Source organism: Hemitrygon akajei, chromosome 24 (assembly GCF_048418815.1).
Source record: "Hemitrygon akajei chromosome 24, sHemAka1.3, whole genome shotgun sequence".
Lineage (NCBI taxonomy): Eukaryota > Metazoa > Chordata > Chondrichthyes > Myliobatiformes > Dasyatidae > Hemitrygon > Hemitrygon akajei.
The window spans coordinates 8,303,026-8,316,042 of record NC_133147.1 but is presented as its reverse complement, the minus strand read 5'-3'; the positions used below and the strand labels follow the sequence as shown (position 1 = coordinate 8,316,042).

General features: G+C 44.4%; 1 protein-coding gene across 1 annotated transcript in view; it reads left to right on the top strand.

Annotated features, from left to right (window-relative positions):
* myom3 (myomesin 3) overlaps window positions 1–13,017 on the top strand; it is a 123,515-nt gene that overhangs the window by 57,324 nt on the left and 53,174 nt on the right. The window contains exons 16-18 of the mRNA XM_073028296.1: window positions 3,304–3,425; window positions 5,399–5,586; window positions 8,485–8,611. Of these exons, the coding sequence (XP_072884397.1) occupies window positions 3,304–3,425; window positions 5,399–5,586; window positions 8,485–8,611 (437 nt within the window). The remainder of the gene's footprint in view (window positions 1–3,303; window positions 3,426–5,398; window positions 5,587–8,484; window positions 8,612–13,017) is intronic.

Sequence of the window (13,017 nt, the reverse complement as noted above, 5' to 3'; positions counted from 1 at the left end):
CCACTCTCTGCGTAAAAAAAACTTACCCCTGACATCTCCTCTGTACCTACTTCCAAGCACTTTAAAACTGCGCACTCTCATGTTAGCAATTTCACCCCTGGGGAAAAAGCCTCTGACTATCCACACGATCAATGCCTCTCATCATCTTATACACCTCTATCAGGTCACCTCTGATCCTCCGTCGTTCCAAAGAGAAAAGGCCGAGTTCACTCAACCTATTCTCATAAGGCATGCTCCCCAATCCAGGCAACATCCTTGTAAATCTCCTCTGCAGCCTGTCTATGGCTTCCACATCCTTCCTGTAGTGAGGCGACCAGAACTGAGCACAGTGGTGTATGAACAGGGTTCTATATGTCTGTAACAATACCTCTCAGCTCTTAATCTCAATCCCACAACGGTGAAAGGTGAAAAGTTTGAGGGGAACATGAAGGGAAACGTCATTCAGATAGTTGTGAGGGTGCGCAATGAGCAGCCAGCACAAGTGGTGCATGTGAGCTCGATTTCAATGTTTAAGCGTAGTTTGGATAGGTACATGGATGGTAGTGGTATGGAGGGCTATGGTCCCAGTGCAGGTCAATGGGAGCAGACAGTTTGAATGGCTTGTTACAGATTAGATGGGCTGAAAGGCATGTTTTTGTGCTGTACTTTTCTGTGACTCTATCTAAGCTTTTCATTGCCTTATGCATACATGTACTTGTGCATATGACCATAAACTTGATTTTAACTTTGAAACACGCATCACTTTACAAGGATATTGCTATGACTTGAGGAGCTGAGACAGAGGGAGACATTGAAGAGCTAAGCCTCTATTTCCTTGAGCATAAAAGGTTGAGAGTTGATCTTACAGAGGTGTATAATATCATGAGGAGCACAGAGAGGGTGCACTCAGTCTATTTCCAAGGTCCGAGACTCAAGAACTGAAGGTGAGAGGAGAGAGATTTAACAGAAACCTGAGGGGCAAAGTTTTTACCCTGAAGGTGGTGCGTGTATGGAATGAGCTACCAGAGGGAATGGTTGAGACAGTTACATTCATCATCATCATTATGTGCCATGTTGTATGACATCATCATTATGTTCCATGTCATATGACATGGGTGAACATGGTCTTTGACCATGATTGTTCCTGGCAAATTTTTCCACAGAAGTGGTTTGCCATTGCCTTCCTCTGAGCAGTGTCTTTACAAGACGGGTGACTCCAGCTGTTATCAAAACTCTTCAGAGATTGTCTGCCTGGTGTCAGTGGTCGCATAACCAGGACTTATGATGTGCATCGGCTGCTCATACGACCGTCCACCACCTGCCCCCATGGCGTTACGTGACCCTGATCGAGGGGCTACACCTTGCCCAAGGCTGGCCTGCAGGCTAGCGGAGGCTGGGTAGTACCTTACACCTCCTTGGTTAGAGACAAATCTCCAGCCTGACACCCAAAGGCAAGCTCATTAACAACATTTAAAAGATACTTGGACAAATACATGGATAGGGAAGATTTAGAGGGACGTGGCCCAATGCAAGAAAGACAGGATGGACCAGATGGGCTGAAGGGCCTGTTTTCATGTGATAAAATATGTCTTTACCACCCCATGACCACATGTCCTTAAGGGTGCCAGCATTTCCATGACTGGAAGGATCTCTAATGAGTGGGTTAAAGGTTCCCTCTGCCCACTTAGTGGGCTTTAGACCCAAAGGAACAGGGGGGATTATAAGTAGAGGTGAAACTTTGTAAAGATGTGCTTTAAAATAAAGATATTGCTTAATATGGGACCTTTTCTTATCCATCTGATTCCTAGAAAGAATCGTAACAACTGTGTCTGTCTCCCTCCACCAGTCTCATAGTGCCTAGTCTCGTCCCTGGGAAGGAACGTGTGGCGATTGCTCTCTGTTGAATGCAACCAGGATGGGAGATTTGTACAGGGAGTTTTTATCGTGGAAAATTCGCTGCATTGGGACGGTTCCACTCTCTCAACCTCGCAAGTCCAGGTTCAGTGGAACGAGTAGTTGTCACAAACTGGGGTCTTCCCCGGTTGCAGTGCATGACCGTGACTTCTCCTGTGCCTTGTCGTGCCCTTTGCTCTCCACGGAGCGTTGCAGAACCGGTGTCTTCGCCGTCGGATCTCACGGGCGATCCCATCCGCCCTGCCCATGGGAGCTGACCTGGCATGCTAGGACAGGCTTGACCCTATCTCACCAGGCTATGAGACCCACTGGCTCCCCTCGCCTGGTTTAGCCCGCCTGGCGAAGCGGTGTACCGGGGTGTGGCCGCTGTCACATGCAGACAGCTACTTGGAGCCACGGGTGAGAGCTGACTGTCCGATGGAGACCAAAGGTGAGTGAGCTGTCCCAGAATGGACGCAACAAGCCCCTTCACCAGTGGTGCTACCTGGATACCCATACACCCGAATATAACTATTGGTCAATGCAGGATCTATTTGTATCCATTTAACACCACATGCACCCATGGGTGACAGGGTGGAGATATGTCTCTACTAAAGGAGGTGTAAGGCATTCTAGCCTGCAGGTCACCCTTGGGCAAGGTGAGGCACCTGCTTAGCCCCCCACCCCCCGATAAGGGTCACGTGAAGCCATGGGAGCAGGTGGTGGACGGTCGTACAAGCAGCTGGTGAACATCACAAGTCCTGGTTATGTGACCACTGACGCCAGACAGACAATCTCTGAGGAGAATTGATAATGGCTGGGGTCACCCGTCTTGTAAAGACACTGCCCAGAAGGCAGCATTGGCAAATGAGGAACAATATTCCCTCTCCTTCACTAGTGAGAGAGAGCCTGTGTGAGATATCGAAGTATTGGGATGGACTGTAGTTTTTGATGGAGTCTAGATGGTGGTCTCTGGGGGCTTTGCTATTGCTGGCATGGTGGGCGGTGGGGGTTGACGCTTTTGCTCCTGCTTGTGCGTGGGACTAGGACAGGCTTGGGGTTCTAATATTTTCTGTCATTCATTTTTGTGGTTTTCCTTCTGTTTTGTGGATGTCTGTGAAGAGTAAGAATTTCAGGTTGTATTCTGTATACATTCTCTGATATTAAATTTAACCATTGAAAGCAGTTCTGTAGAGAAATTTGCGAAGAACAGTCATGGCCATGGAAGGAGCATCATATGACAGGGCACATGATGATGTTGATGACGACAATGACGATGGTAATGATGGTGATGGTAGTGATGATGTTGATGATAATGTTGATGATGATGATGACAACGATGATAATGATGATGATGGTGATGATGATGATGATGATGACCACATGAAACTGGAAAGAATCACTCCAAATGTGTCCGTTTCCTTTTGGCAGTTTCAAAGTGCATGGTCTCATACCAGGGAAGGAATATGTATTCCGTGTGAAATCCATCAGTCCAGCTGGACTCAGTGACTACTCCGTTGAATCAACACCAATCATTGTCAACAATCCCATCTGTGAGTATTCAACAAAACCTTTCTGCCAGCATTGGTGATTATTGCCTTAGATTTGAGTTCACCTGTAATGGCCATTGGGCTGTGCAGCAGGGAAAACTGAACCACGGTGCCCTGAGAACCCCACTCCCTACTGTCCTCCTGATTCATATATAGGCTTTGGAAAATAACATGACATTGAAGGCCTCAGAGCAATATCACAGTGCCTGAGGAACATCAGGGATTGCTGTGTATTCTGCTCACAGACCCAGATCCAGAGTCATTTATTTACCATGTGTACATTGAAACATACAGTGAAATATGCCGTTTGTGTTAACAACCAACACACTTGAGGATGTGCTGGGGGCAGCCCACAACTGTTGCCACACATCCCAGCGCCAACATAGCTTACCCACAATGCTCAGCAGAACCACAAAACAAGGCTCGACAGACACAACACTCTGGCTCGAGGGCTCTACCTTCCTCCACATGGGCCAGACGGCGGTGATAGGTACAGGCAGAGACGGCAGTGCTTGCTTCGTGATTAACCCATTGTTAACCACACCCAGGGCACAGTAGAGAAGATGGCTGAGGACAAACAGAGATGGAGGACCTCCATTGCTGCCCTGAAAAACATTTGAGGATGGTGCTGCACAGCTGAGGTGGTCCTCTTCCAGGTCACCATTTCCTTTTAGACACTTTTTTAAAACTGGAACTTATAGTAACTCGTTATACCTGCAGTGTACCACCGTCACAAAACAGTGATTGTCACGATGTATGACAGTGGCAATAAACCCTGCTTCTGTACAATGCTCACAGACAGGAGAACAAAGACTCTTTGAATGTTCCACTGTGGAATTTCATCCATAGATTTTATTGCATTGGGGAATGTTGTTTTCAGCCATCTGTGGTTTCAGAACTTTGGACTTCTGTTCTACAATGTAGAACATGGAACATTGTGCTTACGTCCACGTGCCTGTCTCAGAGTCTCTTAAACGTCCCAAATGTATTTGGCTCTACCACCACCTCTGGCAGTGCATTCCACACACCCACCACTCAATGTGTAAAAGTCCTCTGACATCTCTCTATACTTTCCTCCAATCATCTTACAAAATATCACCTGTTTAACAGAAGACGCGAACGGTTTGACACAGTACGGATGAGAGCATGAAGACGGAAGATGTGGATAAATGCTGGAGAGAGACAAGTCTAAAATTGTAAGGAACATCGCCGCCTACTGGTTTTAAAAGTAGCAACTTAAAACTTGGCTTACTGATTCCATTATCACGGGCAGGGAGTGATTGAAGCTATGAAAAATGGGGAAATGTTTCTCTCTCTTAGCCTTCCCCTTGGAGGACGGAGAAGAAAATTCTCTCCTGGCCATGATTGTGGGGCAAAATGGGCTTTGGCACGGTTAAGACTGAGAAGGGCCAACATCAGACTAATGTAATCTGTGGCAGATGCATTTAGTAACTACTGTTAGCTTGTGTGGACAAGCTGTTCTTTGGCATTCATCTTCCCACAGACAACCGCGAAACAAAGAAACATTATGGAACCCGTTCAAAGAAAAACATCAAACTCCCGATGCACAAAAAAGAGAACAAATCCTGCAAATGGCAAAAAAGCAAGCAAGTAATGCACAGAATATATAACATCAAACCGCAAAGTCATTGAAACAGTTCAGTTCAATTTAGCAATGTGTCTTTCGTTGACTGCAGGCTGTAGAGCCAGTCCGTCCCATCAAACTCACACAAAATAGCAATTAAAATAAGGAGTACTGGCTGTACTATCTGTACATATTCTATGTTCTAAGAATGTAAAATGTAATCAGAATGTAAAATTTTGTGTGCCCATGGAGGTAGTAGGGACAGGACCACCATAAGGTCAAATTTTACAGAAATCTGAGGAGAAACATTAACCTGTTATACGTGCTGGGGAAACGGTCTGGATGGATTTTGGATTTTTAATATTTTAACCTGATGAACCTTTCTCCCCAGTTCTTCCGTCTGCTCCCTACGGCCTGACACAGCTGAGCTCTGGAAGGACTGAAATGGTTATTGCCTGGAAGGAGCCCAAATTCCCGATTGGACCCGAGGTTTTGGGATATTTCCTGGACTACTGTAACGCGGCGCTGGCTGACTGGCATGAAGTTAACATTAAACCCATAAAGACCAGATTCTACAAGGCAAGACTACGTGTTTACACTTAATTTACAGTTTTCTTGGACTGATTTCTCAATTAGCCTCAGAATAGAGGGTCGTCCATTTAGAACAGTGATGAGGAGGAATTTCTTTAGACAGAGGGTGGTGAATGTGTGGAAGTCATGGGTGTATTTAAGGCAGAGGTTGATAGATTCTTGATTAGTCAGAGCATCAGAGGTTATAGGGAGAAGGCAGGAGGATGAGATTGAGAAGGAAATGGATCAGCCATACTGGATTAGTGGAGCATATTCGATGGGCTGAATGGCCTAATTGTGCTCCTATATCTTATAGTCTTATGGTCTAATTTTTTTATGGTAAAGTTATTAGCGCATCAGCACCTAGGGCTTCTAGTTTCATCATCTACATCAGTAGTTGTTTTTGTATAATTGCTTACATTCCTCCAGTTTTTCATTATCTGCGATTTGGAGTAGTTTTTTGTTCCTTTTTCCATGAGGAAGACACTAAATATTTTTCCTTTTTGCTCATTACAAATCCCACACTCATCCGTAAAAGAACACAAATGCCCTCTCTGCTCCTTACTGTGATCTATAAAAATTGTTACACCTATAAATATTTTATATTCCTTGCCTGTTTCTTTTTCTCGCCTCCTATCTTCCAGCTGTTTAATTGGTCTTCCTTTGCTGATGTCTTAAGTGCTCCCAAACCCCAGATCGTGTCCTTTCTGTCAAAGTTATACGCCTCTTCCTACAATGTATTACTGTTTAATTTGGTCAGTCAGCCACAGAGAAATATCTTTACTGTTGGGTTTTGACCATAAAGGATATTTTTTTGTATTTTGCTTATTATTTCTTGAAGCGCTGTCGTAAGAAAGCAGCATCTATCATCAAGGACAAACTTCTAAAGATGTGTGGTGGAGAGCATCACAGCCTGATATAGAAGTACCCTAGAGTCATAATCACAGAAACAGGCCCTTCAGCCCATCTAGTCCATGCCAAAGCATTTAAAGTGCCTGCTCCCATCGACCTGCACCAGGACCATAGCCCTCCGTACCCCTACCATCCATGTACCTATCCAAACTTCTCTTAAATGTTGAAATCAAGCTTGCATGCACCATTTGCGTTGGCAGCTTGTTCCATGACTCTCTGAGTGAAGAAGATACCCCTCATGTTCCCTTACATTTTTCGCCTTTCACCCTTAACCCATGACCTCCGGTTGTAGTCCCACCCAACCTCAGAAGAAGCCTGTTTGCATTTACCCCATCTACACTCCTCATAATTCCGTATCCTTCTGTCAAACCTCCTCTCAATCTTCAACATTCCAAGGAATAAAGTCCAATGCCCTTGAATGGAAAATCCTCCAAAAAGTAGTGGATACCGCCCAGATCTTCACAGGTAAAGTCCTCCCCACCGCTGTACACATCTACATGGAGTGCTGTCGCAGGAAAGCAGCATCTATCATCAGAGACCTGCCCCCCCCCCCCCCACCCTGGTAATGCTGTCTTCTCCATGTTGCCATCAGGAAGAAGGTACAGGAGCCTCAGGACATGCCACAAGGTTCAGGAACAATTATTACCCCTCAGCCATCAATCTGTTCAACTAAAGGGGATAACTTTCTTCATCTTCACCGGCCTCAGCACTGAAAGGTTCTCACAATATATGGACTCACTTTCAAGGACTCTTCATCTCATGGTCTCAATATTTGTTGCTTGTTTATTTATTATTATTATTTCCTTCTTTTTAAATTTCCACAGTGTTGCAGACTGGTTGAACACACAAGTTATTGGGGTCTTTCGTTGATTCTGTTATAGTTATTATTCTACTACAGAATTATTGAGTGTGCCCACAAGAGAATGAATCTCAGGGGTGTATATGGTGACGTATACGTACTTTGATAATAAATTTACTTTGAACTTTGAACTCTAAATGCTCGCCTGCTTGCAATCGTATCTTGCATCCAACCACACTCAACTGTCCTTTCACTCCTTCATAGAACATAAAACATAGAAAATGACCAATTTAACCCTTCAATAGAACCCTAAGTCCTGACGAAGGGTCTCGGCCCGAAACGTCGACAATGCTTCTCCTTATAGATGCTGCCTGGCCTGCTGCGTTCCACCAGCATTTTGTGTATGTTGCTTGAATTTCCAGCATCTGCAGATTTCTGCATGTTTGCAATAGAACCCTCTATCATTTTTCTATAATCTATGTGCCTAAGAGTCTCTCAAAAGTCCCTAATATGAGTGGGGGGGGGGGTGGTGGAGATATGTCTTTAGTAAAGGAGGTGTAAAGTGCTCCTTCCCACATGCTTAGCCCCCAATCAGGGTTCCATGAAGCCATGGGAGCAGGTGGTGGGTGGTCGTATGAGCAGCTGGTGCACATCACAAGTCCTGGTTATGTGACCACTGACGCCAGACAGACAATTTCTGAAGAGTATTGGTAATGGCTGTGGTCACCTGTCTTGTAAAAGACACTGCCCAGAAGAAGGCAATGGCTAACCACTTCTGAACAAAAATTTGCCAAGGACAATTATTGTCAAGACCATGATCGCCCACGTCAAAAAGACACGGCACATAATGATGACAGTGAAGAAACAGTTAGGTAGATTTTTGCATGGCAGGGTAATTAATTGTTCCGGGGGACAGACAGGAGATGAGTCCATGGCCAGATCAGTCATGATCTTATTGAATGGCGGAGCAGGCTCGACGGGCCAGATGGCTCCTAGTTCTGTTTCTTGTGAACAGTATGTAAGAGAGGTTTCTCACTGTATCTTGGTGCACGTGACAGTAACAAACCAACATCAATTCCATCTCTGTGTTACTTTCTGTCCTCAGTCCAGAGCACCGTGGGCCGTACTTCCCACCACAACGATACCCCCACCTGAACGAAGGCAGAACTCACGTTTGGTGTTTCATTGCTTTGTAGGTGAAGAACCTAAGAGAAGGCTGTTTCTACGAGTTCCGTGCCTTTGCCATGAACTGGGCAGGTGTGGGACCGCCATCGGCAGTCAGCGACCAGTTTAAATGTGAACTGTGGACCATGCCACAGCCCGGTGAGTCTTCCACCCCTCTTTGGTAGTCTCACTTACTGCCTCTCTTTGGCTAACACTAGCCGCCTTTCAACTGCCCTTGGAAGGAATGTTTCGGTACAAGTCAATGGGACTAGGCAGCTTAAATGGTTCAGCATGGACTAGATGGACTGAAGGGCCTGGTTCTGTGCTGTACTTTCCGAGGACTCATGTTTCTAACTGCCAAGCCATAGAACACAGAACGTAGAACAGCACAGCACAGAAACCGGCCCTTCGGCCCACAATATTGTGCTGAACTAATTAAATTAGTAATCAAATGGCCACCTAAACTAATCTTTTCTGCCCACACAGTGCCCTCACATTCATATACCTATCTAAACATCTCTAATGTATTTGCCTCTACCAGCACCCAGGCTGCACATTCCAGGCACCCACCACTCTTTCCGTAAACAAAACTTGCCCCTCAAATCTCCTTTGAAGTTACCCCCTCTCACCAGGGCCGGATTAAGCTAGTGCGGGGCCTGTAGCATATGTTATAAAGGGGCCCTAAATTTTTTTTAAATGTACATAAGTATTAAAACATAAATTATTTACTTGCATAGTAAAGTAATACAATTTTTTCATTTGCTATACAGCCAGATAATACGACAAATGTCTGACTCTTCAGCAGTAGTTTAACTTACTTGTAGGTATCAATTTCAAATGTCAGAAGTGGCAAAACTACAATTTAAAAGTTAGCTTTTCTAGATTTAGCATGAGCAAATTTGTTGATGATACTGGAAATGTCTATTTCACGCAGAAGTTCATGTTCGATGCTCATTAGAGTGAGATTGTTCAATCTGTTTTGACCCATGGTGCTCCTCAGTTCATTTTTAATCCTTTTCAGTTTTGAAAATGAGCGTTCTCCACTGCCGTTGGTAACCATGAGTGACAAATAGATGCGCAAGGCATTTTCTACATTTGGAAAACATGACTCAAAAGAATTGTCAGTTATCAAACGGTACAGCTGTAACTATGCAAGGTCTTGTTTGGCAACAATATGAGAAGCAAGATCAGTTTCAACAGCTCAGTAAACTGCACAAATTCTTCATCAAGACTTTCTTCCAGATCTTCCGGATATGATTTAATAAGATTTGATGACCTCTTTACAATCTCTTCAGGTGTAAACGACTGTAACTGATGAAGAAATCCAAAAACACCATTCACCTTTAGACACAAAATGCTGGTGGAACACAGCAGGCCAGGCAGCATCTACAGGGAGAAGCGCTGTCGACGTTTCGGGCCGAGACCCTTCGTCAGGACTAACCGAAAGGAAAGATAGTAAGAGATTTGAAAGTAGGAGGGGGAGGGGGAAATGCGAAATGATAGGAGAAGACCGGAGGGGGTGGGATGAAGCTAAGAGCTGGAAAGGTGATTGGCGAAAGTGATACAGTGCTGGAGAAGGGAAAGGATCATGGGACGGGAGGCCTCGGGAGAAAGAAAGGCGGGGGGGAGCACCAGAGGGAGATGGAGAACAGGCAAACAACTAAATATGTCAGGGATGGGGTAAGAAGGGGAGGAGGGGCATTAATGGAAGTTAGAGAAGTCAATGTTCATGCCATCAGGTTGGAGGCTACCCAGCCGGTATATAAGGTGTTGTTTCTCCAACCAGAGTTTGGATTCATTTTGACAATAGAGGAGGCCATGGATAGACATATCAGAATGGGAATGGGACGTGGAGTTAAAATGTGTGGCTACTGGGAGATCCTGCTTTTTCTGGCAGACCGAGCGTAGGTGTTCAGCGAAATGGTCTCCCAGTCTGTGTCGGGTCTCACCAATATATAAAAAGCCACACTGGGAGCACCAGACTCAGTATACCACACCAGCCGACTCACAGGTAACATTGACTTCCATTAATGCCCCTCCTCTCCTTCTTACCCCATCCCTGACATATTTAGTTGTTTGCCTGTTCTCCATCTCCCTCTGGTGCTTCCCCCCACTCCTTTCTTTCTCCTGAGGCCTCCCGTCCCATGATCCCTTCCCTTCTCCAGCTCTGTATAACTTTCGCCAATCACCTTTCCAGCTCTTAGCTTCACCCCACCCCCTCTGGTCTTCTCCTATCATTTCGCATTTCCCCCTCCCCCCACTACTTTCAAATCTCTTACTATCTTTCCTTTCGGTTAGTCCTGACGGAGGATCTCGGCCTGAAACGTTGACAGTGCTTCTTATAGATGCTGCCTGGCCTGCTGTGTTCCACCAACATTTTGTGTGTTGTTGTTGTTTGAATTTCCAGCATCTGCAGATTTCCTTGTGATTCACCTTTAGATAAGCTTTCTGCCTTTTTAACAAGGCAGAAAGCAAGCTGTCAATAATGGCAAGAAATGTTCGGCTTTTAAACTTCTAAGTGGGCATTTGAGATTCAACAAGTGGATCAAGAGCGTTGGAACCACTGAAATCATCATATGCGTGATTTTGCTTGTGTTTTCTTCGAGTTGTTGTTGATAATCTTCACACTTAGTCAGATCCTTGGCTTTTTGCTCAATGTCTGAAAAAGTAGACCGCGTAGCTTGAATATATCCATGCAAGGGTTCACAGAGTGCACAAACTGTGTTCAAGTCTTGGCCAGAAGATTGCAAAGAAACACTGGTCATTTGAAAACACTGTAATACTTGATCCCACAATATGCTCATTATTCCTGTTTCCGACTTCATCATGGTTGAAAGTAGTCCACGAGCCTGTTGTCAACACTCTGCCTTCTGATCATTGTTATTTGAAATGTCATCCAAGACTTGTTTTATCACAGAAAAGCTGTGTAAAAGTGTTTTTGTTGCACCTGCATGAGCTGACCACCTGGTATCTGACATTCTTTTCACAACGGGCGAACGAGCACCACCACCACCAGATAATGCAGCAGAAAGGAGATCCCACCGATAAGCAGAAGCAGAGAACAATGTGTACAGGCTTTTTACAAATTGAAAGAACATTAATGCTTCTCGACAACATTCAGCAGCACATTTTGCAACCAAATTTAGTGAATATGCAAAACATGGAGTGTAATCCGCAAACTCATTCAGCTCTTCAATTCGTGTTTGTAAGCCACTGTACTTGCCACTCATGTTGCTGGCATTGTCATAACTTTGACCACAGCAGTCTTTTATATCAATGTCATTTTCCTTTAAAAAGCCAAGTAAACTTTGAGCGAGCTGTTCGGCACTATGACCTTCCATATCCAAAAACTTCACAAATCTTTCAACTGGTCCAGACGGCAAAAGATAACGCACAGTCAAAGACAGCTGGTCCACATTAGATATATCTGGAGCAGAATCCAATGAAACAGAATAATACTTGTATTTCTTCACTTCACCGATAATGTGATCCAGTATGCTGGATCCAGTCAAATTGATGAATTCCTCACATGTTGTTTTAGATGGGTATGATTTATGCCCCCTTCCTTGGTTTACACGAGCATTTATATGCTCTGCCAGAAAAGGGTCGAACTTGCCCAGTTATTCTAACAACCCCAAGTAATTTCCATTATGAGGAGAACCAACAGTTTCATCACTACCACGAAATGAAAGACCTTTTTCTGCTAAAAACTTTACAACTTCAATTATTCGCTCTAGAAGTGTGTGCCAATACTTTTGTTCAGTCTCCATTTCTTTCACAAGGTGGGAATCGACACGTTTAGCTTTGTTTTTGCGCATCGACAGTGAAATTAAAGCTTGTCCATGTGAGGAACTTTCTTCATGTCAACGTAAAAGATTGCTTGCATTTTTCTAGTCATTAACACCTCTTCACTAAACTTTGATGAACATCCTGAAGTCATAACCTCGCATGGGAAACAGAATAGGCTTCCCTTGCTTTCTGATCAGCAGAACCAATTTTGTGCATGTTGCTTGTTTGTAGGTTTATGAACATATGTAAAATAAGACTTCTGACAGTGCCAAAGTATCTTTTTATTGTCATACAATCACATGGATGAAGAGAAGTCACTCTCAGCATGTTGACATTCATCACTTTCCTTGGTTATCCAATATTCACGGTCACAATCGTTTGGCCATTCACCAATATCATTAGAGTACTTGTTCTTTTGCATTCAATGGATGCTGGCTGTTGCTGTATCATGCCTTCTGCCGCGCCAGTACTAGTTGTTCCCATGTTTCCAGCTTCAGCTGTTATAGCACCATCACCATCTCCATGAACATCAAAATATTCTGTCAGTTTACGTGTTTTTGATATCACAAGTTGGTCTTTTCTTTCTTTTTCATCCTTCGCTTTACATTTTGCACTTCCAGAAGCATAATGACATCCAATACCTCTGGCTCTATTGCTCATTGCTATCTACATGAAAACAACGGTGTTGCCAGATCGTTGTTGCTGTGTTGTGGATGAAATCACAGAGCGTTGCGTTACCGGTAGGCACAAGGCAGTTTCTTTAGTCAAGTCAAGTC